Below are 19736 nucleotides of genomic sequence, written 5' to 3' on the forward strand. Positions count from 1 at the left end.
AATGTAACATGGAAAAACGAAACAGAAATTGAGTAATCATCAAAATACAACACCTTCATGCATATCATCCTCTGTAACCCCATGGAGATTCAGACACAGAGTAGGGCACCATTTCCTCTAAGGTTCAGTTCCCAATTACACCCAATTAGCATGTGTGCCTGTTTAACGCCACACTCAGCAATATACCAGCTCTTTGACGGTGGTCTGTAAATATTTAGTGATAACATGAGCACTGATAGACACACTTGGGATATGAAGACATGTTGTGCTGAGCATCAGGGTCGTGCTGAGCATCATGGTTGTGCTAACATCATGGCTGTGCTGAGCATCATGGTTGTGCTGAGCATCATGGCTGTGCTGAGCATCATGGCTGTGCTGAGCATCATGGCTGTGCTGAGCATCTTGGTTGTGCTGAGCATCACGGCTGTGCTGAGCATCACGACTGTGCTGAGCATCATGGCTGTGCTGAGCATCAGGGTCGTGCTGAGCATCATGGTCTTGCTGAGCTTCATGGTCGTGCTGAGCATCATTGCTGTGCTGAGCATCATGGCTGTGCTGAGCATCATGGTTGTGCTGAGCATCATGGTTGTGCTGAGCATCATGGTTGTGTTGAGCATCACAGCTGTGCTGAGCATCATGGCTGTGCTGAGCATCATGGTTGTGCTGAGCATCATGGCTGTGCTGAGCATCAGGGTCGTGCTGAGCATCATGGTCTTGCTGAGCTTCATGGTCATGCTGAGCATCATGGCTGTGCTGAGCATCATGGTTGTGCTGAGCATCATTGTTGTGCTGAGCATCATTGTTGTGCTGAGCATCATGGTTGTGCTGAGCATCATGGTTGTGCTGAGCATCATGGTTGCCCTGAGCATCATGGCTGTGCTGAGCATCATTGCTGTGCTGAACATCATGGTCGTGCTGAGCATCATGGCTGTGCTGAGCATCATGGTTGTGCTGAGCATCATGGTTGTGCTGAGCATCATGGTCGTGCTGAGCATCATGGTTGTGCTGTCAACCAGTTTATTTCTGGTTAATTTGGATTTATTCAAGTGCTTTTATGCAATCAGTTTGTATGAGCGCCTCCATGGTGTTGTGGATAGAGTGTCTACCTGGAGAGCGGAAGATCTATGGTTAAATCCCGGGCAAAGATGGTACTTGTTGTTACCCTGCATTAACGGATTAAACAAGGACTGGTCGGCTCAGAGTCAGTATACTGTGTCTGAATGGGGTATCCATGTTTACCTGTCTCATGGCATCTCAGTGGGCTCGCAATATAAAACCCGCAATATAAAAGCAGCCACACACACATACACATCCATGCATGATGTTAAACCACATTTCACCTCAACCAGGGGGGCGGTCGGGTAGCCTAGTGGTTAAAGCTTTCGCTCATCACGCCGAAGACCTGGGTTCGAATCCCGACATGGGTACAATGTGTGAAGCCCATTTCTGGTGTCCCCCGCCGTGATATTGCTGGAATATTGCTAAAAGCGGCGTAAAACCAAACGCACCAGGGGCTTGATGCAGACTGGGTGGAACCTTCACCATTGGCATGTAGGATGTTTCCAAGTGTCTTATCGGAGGGGAATGTCTCATCTATGTTGGCTTGTGTTTCAGCAAGACATCCGCCAGACCAGAAAAATGAAGAAGAAGAAACGTCGCGTGAGGAGGAACCCAGTTCGCCTTAATGCCCTCAGGAGAAAGTTTATTGACACAAGCAAGAAGTACTTTGGTGTCCCTTATGCCAGGAAATATTGGTCCAAGGAGGGTGAGTGGATTGTAATCATGGTCTGCATCCTTTTAGTACATCCCCATTTGTAATTCCTTATTCACAGGTTTCATAATATCCGTCTGTTCTCTAAAATGGAAATCAGATCTCTCAAACTGTTGAGGATTTGAAAAGTATAATGTCAGTTGCCAATTTCATAAAAAAAATGCCCATCTTAATGCTCGCTACCACTTCACAAAGATCTGAGGACGTCTCATTACAGGTCACGTCAGAACGCCTTTCACAAACTTTGACTGAACAATGAAATGACTAACCAGAAGTCAACATTAGCCAATCAGAAGGCAGATTTTTCGAGCTGTATGGCACAAGCTTCAAACTGGCGACTTCCATTTAAGACTAAGCTTTGAAAATTATCAATTTAAAATTTGAAAACTGAACAAAAGAAAATTCTTGAATGTCTTATAGATGACAGATATTGTATGGCAGTCCTAGAAAAGAAAGTCTCTTCCATTTGAAATGTTTATCCCAATTTAAGCGAGATATACGGCGATTTTGACGGAATCAGTAGAACAGACTGTAACTGTTGTTTGGAAAAACCCCTGTGTTAACGTTTTCGATGTTGCGTGATTAGACTGCCACTTTCCCGATCTCGTAAGCACTCTGACTGGTCAGATGGAAGGTCAGTCTGACCTGGCCCAAAATGGGATGTCCTCAGATCCTTCTTTAGCAGTAGCGAGAACTAAGATCTGATTTTATGAGATTGATCAGATACCAACTAGATCGATTATGCGTCATGGCTTGTTGAAATAGTGTGTAATTATACCCGGACAGTGGGTCGGTGTTCACATGGAGATATGCTATTCAGCCAATCTAATTAAAATAAGATCTTAGTTCTCGCTACCACTAAACAAAGATCTGAGGACATCCCATTACGTGTCACTTCAGACCGACCTTGCACGAACTTTGACCGACCAATGGAATGAGCAATCAGAAGGCAGCTTTCTCGTGCTTTGCGGCACTAATTTCAAATTGGCAACTACGCTTCGAAACATATTTTGACAAATTCTCTATTACAAATTTGAAACCTGAACAAAAGAATATTCTGGAATGGCTAATAGATGGTCTAGATGGTATGGATTCAGTCGTTTAACACGTAACTATCTTTCGGAGTTAAAGTTTTCGAGGCTGCATGATTAAAAATCACATTCCGACTGTCACTTTCATAATCTGGTAAGTGATGCTCTGATTGGTCGGGTGAAAGGTCATTCTGACGTGATCCCTAATGGGATGTCCTCAGATCTTTGTTTAGCGGTAGCGAGAACTGAGGTCTGATTTTAATGAGATTAGCTATTCAGCACACTGTTGAAACCATTGCTGATGAACAGCCGAGCCAAGGGATCATTTTCATGTGACAAAAAAGTTCAAGAGGCGTTATCAAGCAGTCAGCCTCTGAGCATTTACAGTTAAAGTATAAAGGACATGCAAGGCGCAATGACAGTTTTTAGGGTCTACGAGATCTGGGTGCTGTTGTACAAAACAACCTCAGCACTACGACTGCCGTAAGTGTGTGTGAGTTATGATCACCTTAGTGCTAAGACTGCTTTGTACAATGGCACCCAACACAACTTTGGACATGAGCAAAATGATAGGATTCATCAAGAAAGTTCATATGTGTTCAGGGGCGGTCGGTAGCCTAGTGGTTAAAGCGTTAACTCATCACGCCGAAGACCCAGGTTCGATTCCCGACATGGATACGATGTGTGAAGCCTATTTCTGGTGTCCCCCGCAATTATATTGCTGGAATATTGCTAAAAGCGGTGTAAAACCTCACTCAGTCAGTCAGTCATGTGTGTTCGTATGAATAAAGATTTGACTTTGATCTACTTGAAACATTACTCAGTGTAGAGTAAGGCTAAACTGTGTCAAAAGTACTTATTTTTATAGGTTTTGAGGAGCCTTTATCCGATTTTACAATTTGAATACAGGCATGTCTTTGACCAAAGTTGATCTTTTACGAGATATATATATGACTGTGCAGACAAGAAAAATTAATCTTGGCACACAGACAAAATCAGTGATTTGCATAAGGACATTTAATGATTTTATCAACTTTTGAGGTGATATCAAAAGTTTAGAAAGTAAGCCTTTTTCCCTCATTTTTGACGAGTCTCCTACCCCCTGTAAATATTCCTTGTGTCTGTCCTCCAGCCCCAGAGTATCAGTCACCCATGTTCCTGGACTGCTGTGGCTTGGTCCGGCAGGTGCTCCGGGACATGCGGAAAGACTTGGGCTTCAAGATCGGACCATGGAACCAGGCCTACATGTACGACACTCTGCCCATCAACCTGAAGGAGGAACAGATGAAACCAGGGGACCTTGTCTTCATGTCCGGAATCTACACCAACCCAAAATGTAAGACCAGTCTCCACAATCATATCACACACCCAATTGGGATTCTAGTAGGTCTGGGATGAGTCCAAATTTACTACCCGGGTACCCACCCACCTATTACCCGACCCTACCCGGGTACCCACTGTAGGTCTCAGGAGATGTCTCAAAATGTCCGATTGGGGACATTTTTAGAATAGCCCTGGCAAAACATATTGAGATGCATGTATTAAACAGTCTGGTCATTCATACACTGAAGTTGAATTAAGTTAGGCCTATATTTTTATTCAACCATATGAAAAAATCAGAAGGAATTGGTGCATAGTCAGAAAGAAATGCGAATATTAGTGACTTGTAGTGTAACCATAGAGTTTTTGATCATTTTTGTCATTAAACAATATATCACGTGACTTACCACGGGTCCGGGTAGTCCTGTGGGTACCTGGGTCCTACTCAAGTTACCCGTCCCAGCCCTAGATTCTTGTGTAGAACAGATCTTCAGTAAGCTATTCTTGCTGCAAGATGGATCCGATGGTCAGGATCAGTTGATTGTGTGTCATTGTATCCTGATGATGTTGATCCTTGATCATGCGGTCAGTTACATTTTCGTTTGGCCCAGTCTTTATCATTTACGTGGGGGCACGGGTGGCCCAGTCGTCTAAAGCGCCGCAATTCGCTGTGCAGATTTACGTCCCTTGGCATGCCAGAAACCTATGATTGTGGGTTTGAATCCTGGTTCGCCCTGATTATGTTTCTAGGTTTGTCAGCACCATACCCGTGCTCGTGGGTTTCACCGAAGTGTTAAACGTCTGAGACCTGCATCACTTTGGGCTTTCCTCCCATATTAAGCTGACACGCAGCGATATAACTGGAATACTGTTAAAAGCGGCGTTAAACCCAACTCACTCACTATCATTTACGGGGTGCTATGTGATAGCTGCACTAAGGCTGACTGCACTGTTCAAGAGCCTTCCACTCCAGCGTTAGAAACTAACAGTTTTCGTCCACTAGTCCTTATAATGATAACATATAGCAAACCCTTAAAAATGGCAATTTTCTACTTGTCCTTATGATACCTTTACCATTGGACAGTTTGGCAAGGACTATAGGACCAGTGCCAATTTATAACCCTGCACTCTGTTGAGGTCACTTCATTTCTCTATGCAGAGTTGTCTCCCTTAGCAGCAATCCTGATTATAAACCTTGGTCTGACAACACCATACCTGTACTTTTGAATTTCACCACCATGGTACATGTCAGTGGCCTGTGCCACTTTGGACTTTATGCCACATGAAGCTGACAGGCTTAAAATAAAGAGCTCCAGATAAGCTGCGTATCTGCGTAAAATACGCATCAGAAATGCAGAAATTCGCAGTTAAATAAAATCCAAGCATATCAAATACGCAACGAACATTACAGATATGCTACAAAAATAAAACTTTCATCAAAATATTGTGAAGTAACCCTGCGTATTCGATTAGCAAATCAGCAACTTATTTTGAAATTATAAACGGGCATTCCGTCAACCTTGCCAAACTCCATGATGACAGTTACATCATGATCATTTGCCATCATACTTTCTTGTGGAAGTATCGTGGTATTTTTGAATCCTATAAAGCTCTCCAACCAACACGACACCAGTTTGCAAGGACTAGATGAATAGTGTTTAACAGAAATTTGTATACCCAGATAGAATTACTGATACCCAATGATTTTAAAATGCATGGGTAAAATACACACAACACCAAAAGCTTATCTGGAGCTCTGAAATAACTGAAATAATGTTCAGTGAAAGTTTTTAGTCAATATATATGTTGCTGTACTCCATGCATAAGCATGCTCTAAGCGCTTAGACATTTATTACCCCGGCCAATGGATCAGTGTGCACTCAACAGTCATTCTCAGCTCCCTGGGGAGAATACAACCTAAGCTGCCTGTTAGGTGCTAGAAGGTTAACAACCACATTGCCATCTCATCCTACCGGGTACCCATGCAATAAAGGAATTGCCTAAAGTTTTGTTTTAGGAAACATTGCAGGTGCTGTCTGAAGTAGATTGCGATAGTCAAGTCATAACAGTCTTCTTAAATGTCCAATGCTACTGCGGCAGCGATATTTACAGATGTATGCTTTCCTAGCCAAGAAGCAGCGCCACAACATGACCCATGTGGAGATCTGGCTCGGGGAGGGTGAGAAGACCATCGGCGCCCGCTGGAATAATGGCAAGGTGAAGGTGTTCGACAGCTACAGGTTCTCAGCCAAAAGTTTCCACAGTGAGAAATACCACTTCAAGTCTATAGACACCTGGCTCATGGGCATCTGCAAGAGGTTAGTAAAGAACAGATGCATGCAAATGTTTTGCAGGCAATATTTTTTCAAACTGATGAGGGAAGAGTGAGTGAGTGAGTGAGTTGGGTTTAACACCACTTTTAACAGTACTCCAGTCATATCACGGCGTGTCAGCTTAATGTAGGAGGAAAGCCGGAAGTGATGCAGGTCTTAGACGTTTACCACTTTGGTGAAACCCACGAGCACGGGTATGGTGCTGACAAACCTAGAAACAGAATTGGGCAAAACGGGATTCGAACCCACAATCATAGGTTTCTGGCATGTCAAAGGGACGCAACCATGCAAAGCGAATTGCGGCACCTTGGGCGACTGGGCCCTCCCTGCCCCCAATGAGCGAAGAACTTTGGAACATTTTTTATTGAGAATTAAAGTAACGAAGGAGTCAAATCTGTCTTTGTCGTGTGTGTATAAATGGGTAGATACAGCCCATTTCGAACACCAGGTGTCGTGTATATATAAATGGGTAGATACAGCTCATTTTGAACACCAGGTGTCGTATACATCTAAATGGATAGATATGGTTCAATTCGGACACCAGGTGTCTTGTATGTATAAATGGGTAGATACAGCCCATTTCGAACACCAGGTGTCATGTACATATAAATGTAGAGATACATCTCATCTCGAACACCAGATGTCGTGTACGTATAAATTGGTAGATTCAGCTCATTTCAGACACAAGGTGTCATGTACATATAAATGGGTAGATACAGCTCATTTTGAACACCAGGTGTCGTATACATCTAAATGGGTAGATATGGTTCAATTTGGACACCCGGTGTCTTGCATGTATAAATGGGTAGATACAGCTCATTTCGGACACCAGGTGACGTGTAAGTATAAATGGGTAGATTCAGTTCATTTCGGACACCCGGTGTCGTGTATATATAAATGAGTAGATACAGCTCATGTCGGACACCAGGTGACCTGTAAGTATAAATGGGTAGATACGGCTCATTACGGACACCAGGTGAAGTGTACGTACAACTGGGTAGATAAAATGACTAGATTTCAGGTTGAAACAACAAATCCCCCAGGTTTTCATTCTTGGTTATGACTATCCCTGGACATCATCTGTTTTTCTTGCCATTGGGAAGATCTCGTTTAACATCCTCATGGTGTATTTTGTTTGTTTGGTGTATTGCGAGAAATTTGTGCAGAGCTGTTTAGAATCCCGGGGGTTATAGTCTCAAACCATATTTTCACCATGAAGGACATTTCTGCATAATTCAGCTGTCACTGCACAGTTCGAACTGTCACTGTTGGCAGTGTTCTAACAACATGTTTATTGTCAATCTATCATCATTATATTGGGGTGCAGTTGAGGTTCACTGACTAAAGACAATTTGTCAGCAGACAGTGTTATATATCAGTCAAGAGTGCATTAATTCCCATTATATGACATGCCATGCATTGTTATGATGCAGATATGGATTTGATAAGCACAGAAACATTGTGTAACTATGACATCACTGCATTCTTGCCCCATTATGTAATGTCATAGAACTTTATCACAATGGGATGTCGTGTCACATTCAAAATTGAGGAAAATATTTAAATTCATGAATTTTTTATCAATTTGCCAAATATATTGCTGAATGTGACGTTAAACAACAAACAAATAAACAATTTGCCAAAAGCACTTTCTTTTTTAAATTTAACTCTCTTTTTTCGCATATGAACCTTTAATCTGATTTTGAATTAATTATGAGTAAAATACCATCAATGGTACTTGATACAAACTTATTACGATAATACGTTTTAGTAAATGTGTATTTCCAAGTATGCACACACATTAAAAGAAGGGAATCCTATATAATAGTACAACACCCAGTAAACATATATTCAGATATGAATAGATATAAAGTATATTACTAATAGGGTATGATAAGTGATGGTAATACAGATACAGTTGACATAATCTACATTAATTATTTTAACTTGCTATTACATGTTTTGCATTATTTTTATGAATCCTGGATGACTGGCATAACAGTTATATAATAATTTAATGCAAAAATGTTGACACCATGACATGTCAGAGTAATAATGGCAGCTGGTTGGCTTGGAGTTGGCTTGTATAATGGGGGGTGGCACGGGTGGCCCAGTCGTCTAAGGCGCAGGAATTCGCTGTGTATAGTTGCATCCCGTGGGCACGCCAGAAACCTATGATTGTGTGTTCGAATCCCGGTTCGCCCCGATTATGTTTCTAGGTTTGTCAGCACCATACCCGTGCTCGTTGGTTTCACCGAAGTGATAAACGTCTGAGACCTGCATCACTTCGGGCTTTCCTCCCACATTAAGCTGACACGCCACGATATAACTGGAATACTGTTAAAAGCGGCGTTAAACACAACTCACTCACTCACTCACTGTATAATGTGACTTAGTGGGTTAAACTGAAGCATACAGAGCTACAGATAAGCAGTGTATTTGCATAAAATACCCCCCAAAAATATTCAAAACCGAATTACTTTCAATTAACTTGCGTACAGAAACGCATGCATTAAATGAAAAACTCAAATGTATAAAAGCAGCTCGCGTAAATACCCAATGTAACTTTTTCAGCATTCGTACAAAGGAGCTAATTTCTGAAGCACAATTACAAGCTAATTTACTTTCCGAGTCAGGCTATATATTTAGAACAGTTATATACATCTAAAACATTATTTCATGTTTTTTTAATCTTAAAATGGTCACTATTTTGGGGAAAAACCCAACAGAATGATGAATAGTTGAGTGAAAAAATATTGGTTTCCCAATGAAAAATTTAATAACCCAATTAAAATAGAAACCCTAGAGTAAAAACTCTCTTATGCCGCTTTTAGCAATATTCCAGCAATATCATGGTGGGGGACACCAGAAATGTATGAACCCTGGGTTTGTACGGACTTGTACAAGAAGGTATGCATGGGCATCACTATATGAGTGAAATAATTTTGAGCACATCATTCACCTCATGTTGTGTTTTCTTGTTTGTTGTTTTACGCCACACTCAGCAATATTCCCGCTATATGACGGCGATCTGTAAGTAATCAAGTCTGGACCAGACAATCCAGTGATTGACATCATGAGCATCGATCCACACAATTGGGATCGATGACATGTATCAACCAAGCCTGACCATCTGATATCCGATCCCATTAGTCGCCTCTTACGACAAGCATAGACGCCTTTTACGGCAAGCATAGTCGCCTTTTACGGCAAGCATAGTAGCCATTTATGGCAAGCATAGTCGCCTTTTACGGCAAGCATAGTCGCCTTTTACGACAAGCATTGTTGCCTTTTACGGCACGCATAGGTTGCTGAAGACCTATTCTACCCTGGATTATTGCCCATTATTGTTGTTCGAATCAGCTGTATGAGTGAGTGACGAGAGTTTGATTCCACTCTTTGCACAATTTCAACCATATCACATAGCATGTGAACCCTTGTCTTTGTGAGAAGAGTCACAAATTGTTCCACTTGCGACCAATCAGCTGTATGGACATAGGCTTCATCTGGCACATCATGGCTGATGCATGTCATTGTCCCCAAATTGCATATGTCGCGGCCATAAAATGATGGGATTCGAACCACGGACCTTCTGATCCGAGGTCGGACGCCTTGTCCACATGACCAAAGAGGTTAACCCCGTCAGCAAGCTGCCAAGGTAAGGATGTCATCTGTGGGATGACTCCACCCCCCTGCTACACATAGATAGAAGCTCATGATGTCAATCACTGCATTGTCTGATGAAGACTTGATTATTTATAGAAAACCATCCTTCAGCTAAAATATTTCTGAATGCGGCATTAACCAACAAACTAACATCAATATTCTTCTCACTTTTCTGTCTTATTCCAGTTATTGCTCTCAACATCCATGGAGACGCACGAAATACAAACCAAATAAGAAGTCAGTCTTCAATCCAGTTTCAAGCTCCTCTGGCCCAGATCAAGATGATGAAGCTGCAAGTGGAGATGAGGATGGTGACAGACCAAGTACATGTGTCCTTGACCTTGCTGAAGGTCGTTCACCTTCAGACTGTTCTGCCAATGGACAGAACCTGGAGGGAGAAATCAATTCAGAACATGTCCTTCTGGCATCTGCAGCAGAAGCATCTGACAGGGGATTTGAAAGTGATTCCGAACTTCCAGATGATGTATCCGATTTTGATACAGAGTCGGCCACAGCAGATTATCTTTCCTGTAGCAGTGATGGGGAATCAACAAAAAAAACACAGGATGACCCCTGGGCTTTTTATGACCAACTGGGTCGTTTGCAGAGTCCAAGCCCTTCCCTTGCAGAGTATTCCATGGCTGATTCTTGTGCTGAACCAAATACAGACATCATCTGTATCCATAGCTCAAGGAGTTCTGGCTTCCTACTGGAGCCTTCGAATCCAAATCCTTCTCATAGAAGCAGCTCTCTCCCTGAATTTGATGAAGAAACTTTCACCAGTGGAATTACACCAGTTTGCGACATAAAAACTGCCTGGGACACAAATCATTTTGATATTTTACAATCAGGTCAAGGTCAAGGTCCAGGAAAGGTAAACGGTCATGGAGGTCATATACAACACAATGGACAAGAATCGCTGTTGCTGCTCCCTGATGACCCCCAATTAGAATCTGACATAGTGGACCCTCGTTTACCAAATTGGGATCTTGCAAGTGTATCTGACAGTGCTTCAGCATTAGATTATTATTTGGACCCTTGTTATTGTGTTGCTGAATGTGGCTCAAAGACTTGTGACTACACTGCTGAACAGCTGGATTCTGAAATAACATCAAGTTTATATGTCCCCAAAGCCAATATTCTTGAAAATGCTGATAAAAGTAATCAATTTAAAACCCTTGATGGTCTTTCTTATTCAAGTTTTGAGTTCGGCTTCCATCTTGCTGAAGGCAGATCTGAGATGTCAGGACCTCCAGACATCAAAGATGCTTCAGACATCCATGGACACCATCCAGAAGACCTTGTTGCTTCCTCTTCAGAAGCCCCTCCTGAATGCAACAATCTAGATGTATCTAACGTCTGGCAGACTCCACCCAGTGATGCAGACGGACATCAGTCGTCCGACAACTCGGGACAGAATGGTGCCTCGTCCAATCAGTCAGGTATGTTTATGTCAACAGATATTTTTAATAACATGCAGTATGTTATAATATTGATGTGTGCCAAAATAACTTTTGCTTTAATAACTGTTATACCAAACAAACAATCACTTATCAGAAGTGAAAATGTAAATATTTTCATCTACTCTGCAATTGGCAAGGCAGCATCCAGTGACAACACAATTTAGTTTGTCAGCTTGCAGTATAGAGGATGATGGCAAAAAAAATGTTCGAGCTTAAAAGCGCGCAGCCAATTGTAAATCATCATTGTGGCAGATATTTGACCATCCCATCTATGAAAAGATTGGCGTATTCACCACATGCAAGTATCATGATTAGGGCTGGGACGAGTCCAAATTTACTACCCGGGTACCCACCATATATCTTTATTCAACCATATAAAAAATCAGAGGGAATGGGTGCATAGTCAGAAAGAAATGCGAACATTAGTGACTTGTAGTGTAACCATAGAGTTCTGGATAATTTTTGCCATTAACGATATATCACGTGACTAACCACGGGTCCGGGTAGTCCTGTGGGTACCCGGGTCCTACTCAGTACCCACCCGACCCGGGTACCTGAGTTATCCGTCCCAGCCCTAATCATGATGCGTATCCGGATGATCTCACTTTTGGTTTCTCGTTTAGTGCCGTAGTTATTATTGTCAGCAGTTCTCACTCACCCCTTTGCTTGTGTCATATATAGAAATTGTCACAAGCTGTTTTACCTGAGACAACCAAGGACAACTGCTGATGTTAATATGCAGGATTTGAAACTATTTCATGTCCATGTGTGTTCTAATAATACGTAAAAAATGACAATAAAAGGCCAAGTGTAGTCAACATGGCATCTTGGCAGATACTTACATACTTTAGGGCCTACTTAGTTACAAATGCTTTACCAAAATGAAATTAAAAATTGGAAATAGACTAAGAAAGATGATAAAAAGCAACACCCGAAATCGTCCCCCCCAAACAAAAAATTCCTGCATTGGGGGGAATCCCCTGGAGATTAAAATGGTTCCTGCTGCTTGATTTGCTGTGCAATTTCTACATTCGTGATGATTCTGTAATATATTGTCTTATTTATGTCAGCTCATCCATTTGATTACTGTAGCAACAACTTATGTCACCTAAGTAACAACACTGAAGATGCCTTCAGTTGTTTATGCAGAGGATTTGTCCATGACAGGCATTTATTTTGTGGAATAGGACCGAGGGCAGCTGGCGTGTTATTACCCAAACAGGATGTTTGTAATTGAATGCTATTTACCAATTGTTAATTTGTTATTTTAATTATTCACAATTTCAAGATCAAAGGTCATTTCAATTTTCAACAATGTATGCAATGTTGTTAATTTTTTAGGATTAACAGAAAAAGCAGAAACAAAAGATTGATAAACATTGAAAAGTTGTCACCGATGCACCGGTAGCTTTCGCTAGGCCATGCCCCCAATAGGTTTTGGAAGCTTGAATTTCACCTCTTTCACTTTGAAATTTAAATCCTTTCTACAAATATGAATTTCTCTCTCTCAGAAATTGACTTAATGCATTTGGGAAAATTGATATTCACAAAAAGACCGCAACAATATTTTTCACTTTACTTTCCCTTTAAAACAGTCTAAGAACAACATCCTGCGAGTCAATATTGATATGCATTATGAATAGTAAAGTAAAAATTACACTGAACATGCTTTAACGCAAAATTTGTATTTAAAGATGCTTCGTTAAAAGATCAAAGGAGCCCACTGTACTTTATCCTATGATAATGTACACATATTGAGTTACATCAGGATGGGCTGATGTCATGATGCTGTTCATATCACCTCCCCCTTGATCTAACATGGCCTATCTGTCAATCATGATGGTGCATCCACATAAATATTATCAAGTGGTGAAATAGTTTAATGAGTCAGATAAAACACTTGATGATGATGATGAGGTGAGGTGAGGTGAAATGGGGTTTAACGTCGCGATTATTGCACTTATATAGCGATGTGCGATGATGATGATGATGATGATGATGATGATGATGACAATTGGGAGAAATAAAAACAGCCACAGATGTATGAAAAAAGATTCAATGATGACAGTTCCTTCGTAAAGGTTTTTAACTCTTCCTTGTTAAACAATATCAAACAATTAGCTTCCTTCTTTTTGCGTTCACTTTCGAATCTGAAATTGAAGTGTTGATATTATCAGCAGCCCATGCAGGGATGTAAAAAATTATAAAAGCCATTATTTGAAGAATCAACAGCTGTTTTTTTTACCTTCCTCATCATGTTGTCCTCCCTCATCATTACAACATAGTGCTACATTATTGGCATACAGAAAAGAATGAATGAGTTTTATTGGTCAGAAGGTGTTGATTCCAATCGATTATTATTTAAACTGACCCGTGAAGATCCGTAAAATAGGTCTTCAACAACCCATGCTTGCTGTAAAAGGCGAGAATGCTTGTCATAAGAGGCGACTAACAGGCTCGAGTGGGCAGGCTTGCTGACTTGGTTGATACATGGCATCGATCCCAATTGCATGGATCGATGCTCATGATATCAACCACTGGATTGTTAGGTCCAGGCTGGATTATTTACAGACCGCCATCATATATTAGTTGGAATATTGCTGAGTGTGGCGTAAAACAACAAACCAAACCAAAAGATCCTTCAAACAAAAGCCAACTCATTTTAGATAAATTCCTTAAGAAATTGTTAAAAACATTTGAAATTCTTTCTAGATCAAGATAGATAAATATTCTAGGTTTGTCCGTCTGTAAGAAACTGTTTTTATAATAGTGCAGGTAATCACAGGTTGTTTATCAAAGGTCCAATGCTTGTAATGAATATCTGGTTGTCACCGAAATGAAGCAGAATGACCGCCAGTCGAGACATCACTCGCAAACATAAATCATGGAGTGAAAATGGGAAGATGATTGACAGCTCATCATATTAGCTATTGTTTCCAGTCGTACATTAAGCCATGAATATGTCAATCAATCAAAATGCGAGCACAGAGGGGTCAAAGGTCAAAGATGCCCAGGCAGGAACATCTGTCAGGATCAAGGCTGCATTGCAGATTGGACGAGGAAGAGAAAATAAGGAAATGTTAATACTGATTGGTTTCACAAGTTTATGGCCACCTGTAATAGTCCTGGTTAATTGCAGTTCGGAGATTTAGTCATTGTGTGAATATGATTAGGTTTGATCCGGAGCTTTGGTTTGGAGAAATCTGGAATTCTTGTCAAGTGATGATGTGAGGAAATTTGAATTTAGATTGTAGACTTCTTGATTAGTGGATGGAGATTAACAGATGCATAAATATCTATTCTTCTTTTAAGAGATGATATTGTTGCTGAGGATGAATGTTTTTTTAAAACCAAACCGATAAGCTTTCTGACATTTGACAAGACCAAAAAAAACCTGACTAATAAAGAACGATGTATTTTTTGTTGCCTGTAGTGTTTTTCAAATATTGGTTAGGATATGAACCTCAATCAACCCTGTCAACATTATTTATGTTTTGCTTCTTTGCATAATTTGCCCGAGGATATCTGTAAATGTCTTGGTGTCATTTCATGTTCAAAGACATCGAATTGATGTCATGATGAATTTCGGCTGTCGTGTGTCAGTTTGGTTACATTTCTGGAAGAATTTACTAGTAGAAAAATGGCCATTATTTTATTTAAGTTTGTCGACAATGAACCCAATACTAGCTAAAGAATATGAACTGTTGAGAGCATTTTTGCAATTACAGTGGTGCCGAAATTTGATTGATCATTCCGAAAGGCCTTTGTGAATAGAAAGAATCAATTTAAGTTGTGCTGGAGCAATATAAGCTCATGGGCCTTGGAAACTGCCAGCGTAACTATAAATGGTGTGTTCACAAGGCTTGTGAAATCACATTAACGCCAGGTTTTCAACGATAATTGAGTTGTTGTAACATACTTAGACAACAGGGCTTGCCCCAAACATCCCATGCAAATGGAATTTTATTGTTATTCTGTTTCCAAGAATTGATTGTTTCTGAGGCATGTTTTTTGATAAGGCCAGAAAAGTGTTTTCAGTTTTACCTTGTAGGCTATGAATGTGCTGTGCGTATGTTCATGGCTAATTGATTTAATTTTAGAATGCAGGCATTTTTTTAAGCGACAAGACTGGATTTCCCCTTGTTGGACTGTAATCTCACTCACTGAACAATTTCACCTCAATCTAGAATTAACATCATTCGAGTTTTATCCCTAGTTTTTATGACTTGGAATGTGTTATTACGGAGATCAAGTTACAACTTGATTTAAATGAGATCATTTTCTCGCCATGACAAAACAGTGAATGCACTTCAACATAAAATAGTTCTGATGTATTCAGAGTGTGACTGCATTGTCATTGGATGTGTGAATATGGGTTATTTGAGAATTCATGAGATGTTTTTTATGTTGCAGCTGATGATGATTGTTTCGTCTTTTAAAAGACAATTTCCTGACTATTACTTTGGGTACAATGGTCCATTTTAATAAATTTAATATCAATTCCAAAACCTAGATCATCTTTATATTGTGCAATGTCTTAATGAAGTTTACATTTAGCGCTGTTCTCTCACTTGCACATGTTTAAATGAACGGTATAGTTTATGATATCGTGTTTATAAATTTGTTAGAAATCTGATATTTGAAATCCATATTTGACATAATCAATGTTCAGTAGTTGGAAAATCTCATTAATTGGGTCATTTGTTAAAACAATATTGGAAGAATATCAGTTTTACATAAACATATCCCAAGTAGGTCCTTGTGTAAAATTGGTCTCTAAGGCTCAGAAAACCATAGTATCCTTTGCTTGTTGTTGAAGCAACCTAAATGGGGACCCTGTCAAGGTCCGGGATAGAAGTGGTCTTCAGCATCCCAAGACATTACAGTTATTTTGTTTTTTTGTTTGTTCGTTTGTTTGTTTGTTTGTTTGTTTGTTTGTTTGTTGTTTAACGTCACACTCAGCAATATTCCAGCTATATGATGGCTATCTGTAAATAATCGAGTCTGGACCAGACAAACCAGTGATTGATAGCATGAACATCGATCCACGCAATTGGGATCGATGACATGCTTCAACTAAGTCAGCAAGCCTGATCACCCGATCCCGTTAGTTGCCTTTTGTAGCAAGCATAGGCGCCCTTTACGGCAAGCATGGGTTGCTGAAGACCTATTCTACCCCAGATCTTCATGGGTACATTACAGTTTGTATTCTTGTTCACTATTTTGTCTGGTCTAGAATTGATCACTTTAATGACTCCCTTGAACACAACTGGGATGCTGCTGATTTAGGAGATAAATATTATGTGTTTTAAGATTTGTGGGTGGAGACTGACTTCGAGCAGACCAGTCCTTGTTTTATCCCCATAATGCCAAGCAGGAAAACAACAAATCTATTTGGCATGTAATGGCCGGGAATCGATCCACCGACCTTCCACTCTCCGGGCTATTGCTCTATACAGTACATCATGTAGGCTGTCACTAAAGGTATGGGGGCTGGTCAGGTAGCCTAGGGGTTAAAGCGTTCGCTCGTCACGCCGAAGATCAGGGTTCGATTCCCGACATGGGTACAATGTGTGAAGCCCATTTCTGGTGTTCCTCGCCGTGATATTGCTGGAATATTGCTAAAAGCGGCGTAAAACCATACTCACTCACTCACTTAAAGTATGGAGCTGAGAAACCAAGGGTCATAATCGGAGCTAAACCCATAATCTGAACACATCTAGGGGACACAACTCTGCAGGGTTGCATTGCAGAACCTAAGAGTAACTAGACTCCCAGCTTGTGTAAGACTAAGAGTTCGCACAGGGTATAATTGACATAGACAGTTCTGGCACGTGGTTTTTCTTTGTGATGATAGTAATGGCATCATGTACATGAAAGGTCTTGTAAATGAAGATTTATGTCCATTTGTGGCAATCATTATTTCAGTTAAGGTTATAAGATCTATTTTCAGATAATCATTACTTTTGAAATAGCCATTTTCACGACAGCAGATGTTGGCCTACTTTTTAATATTACTTGTTTTTGACACAAAATATTATCATTATCCCCTATCTTTTTTCTTTTTAATTCAAACAAAGAAAGATTCTTTTGAAATCTTGCAACAGAATACTCTGAAGTTATTGTGGCTATTTACCAAGAAGAATCTAAACTGAGCAATTTTGTGACCCTAGATTTTATTTTACATAGAAAATCACCCTGGGTCATTAACCTGTTAATGTTCAAATGTTATAAGTAAAAAACTCTCATAAAACCTTTTTGACATTTCATTCAGCCTCACATCGTCATTCAGTGTTATGACAATTTCAATTTTGTTTCGTCATTTCTGAAATTACAGAGATTCAGTGGGCCACAAAAAGGTCCTTTTGCATGGCTCAATCTTTCAGAATTATCCCTTTTTCAAACATACTGGGTTTCCAAATTACCACATGTAACGTACCAGTAAGTCCACGTGAAACACCTCATTTACCTGTGACGAGATCCAGCACAGGTAGGCACTGAGGTGTGGACTCCATAAGGATTACTAATTATCCTGCCTGTATGATTTAACAATCAAATATAGGCCTGAACAGGATTTGACAGGTGGGGTAAGCTCCTAGCAACCAGGTATTAGCCTTGTTGGCGGAGACACTGATTGTGAGACTATAGTAGTTGTTTCTCAATGTCAGACACTACCGGAGTCCTGTTATTACAAACCACTGATTTCTGTAAGGTAGGTATTAATTTCAAACATACTTGTATGAGTTTTGTTTATTCTGCTATTTTTGCAAGTCATATATATATGTGGTATGTGTCATGATTAAGATTGTTGTGTAGTGATTATTGGGCGATTATTTCAGGGTGTAAATATGGGTTGTCAATATGTGGAATTTGGCAGGTAGCCATGACAGAGGTTTTGTGTTTATATTATTTTGCATGTAATAGTCTAAATGGTGATATAGTTGCCTCCTCAGGATTGACAATTTAGAGGGTTGGCAGTTGGTGACAAGTAAAATGGCACGAACTTGGCTGCTTTGATAATTAGAGATAGATCAGTGTATTTGGCTCTAAATAATTTAAGGTGAGGTGAGGTGAAATGGGGTTTAACGTCGCGTCCAAGATTATTGCACTTATAGAGCGACGTGCATGTACGTGTGTGTGTTTGTGTGGCTGCTTGTACTAGTCCGGACTGATTTATAGTGCTAGCTTGCACTTGGTATGGCGCTGCCGAGGATCGAAACCCGGACCTTCCTCTCTCCAGGCGGACGCTCTACCACTAGACCACAGAGGTGGTCTTATAATTTAAGATTTGTTTGTGGAACAGTAGTTATCAAGTGATACCTATTACTGTGTGGAAAATAGGTTCTTAAGATATGATGCCTATAACTTAGGTTAGTTGAATCCAAATGTTTTGTTTATATAATTGGGAAGGTATGTATTGTATGTATGAAATGGCTGATATTGTATTATCATACCTCTTGATGTGAATCGTTACTCATGCTATCAACCACTGGTTTGCCTGGCAGCAAGAACATTATTACCTGGTCTCCATGGGAAGACAGGGTGGTGGGTAGCCTAGTGGTTAAAGCGTTCGCCCGTCACACCGAAGACCTGTCTTTGATTCCCGACATGGGTACGATGTGTGAAGCCCATTTCTGGTGACCCCCTGCCGTGATATTGCTGGAATATTGCTAAAAGCTGCGTAAAACAAAACTCACTCGCTCACTTCCCAGAGGAAGACTGAGTGAGTAACGGTTTTTTGGGTCAATTTTTCATCAATGTCAAATTGGCTGAAACCATTAATGGGTTTCAGACATGCACCCATGTGGGGGAACACCCCCGGGTTCCACATGATGAGTAGACACTAACCCACTAGGCTGGGGCGTGCCTTGTATCGTAATGCTCCTGTAGGTAAGACATATAAATGAAAGACAATTTGTAGCATATTTTTTTATGATGCTAGAAATGGCATCATGAACATGAATGGTCTTGTTAATGAGGATGTATATCCCTTGTGGCAATCATTATTTAAGTTAAGGTTTGAAATATCTTTTCAGATGATCATCGATCACTTTTGGAATAGCCATATTCAAGACAACAGACTTTGACTTTCTTTTTTGTCTTCCTTGTGTTTTGACACCAAATACCATGAAATATCATTATTCGAAACATT

The 19736-nt window shown here is 40.4% G+C and overlaps 1 protein-coding gene across 1 annotated transcript in view; it reads left to right on the top strand.

Annotated features, from left to right (window-relative positions):
- The window catches only part of LOC139471814 (uncharacterized), a 125976-nt gene that overhangs the window by 52218 nt on the left and 54022 nt on the right, over positions 1–19736 (top strand). The window contains exons 2-5 of the mRNA XM_071254311.1: positions 1615–1765; positions 3935–4138; positions 6251–6440; positions 10308–11563. Coding sequence (XP_071110412.1) covers positions 1615–1765; positions 3935–4138; positions 6251–6440; positions 10308–11563 — 1801 coding nt within the window. The remainder of the gene's footprint in view (positions 1–1614; positions 1766–3934; positions 4139–6250; positions 6441–10307; positions 11564–19736) is intronic.

Source organism: Haliotis cracherodii, unplaced genomic scaffold (genome assembly GCF_022045235.1).
Source record: "Haliotis cracherodii isolate W230 unplaced genomic scaffold, xgHalCrac1.p SCAF_23, whole genome shotgun sequence".
Classification (NCBI taxonomy): domain Eukaryota; kingdom Metazoa; phylum Mollusca; class Gastropoda; order Lepetellida; family Haliotidae; genus Haliotis; species Haliotis cracherodii.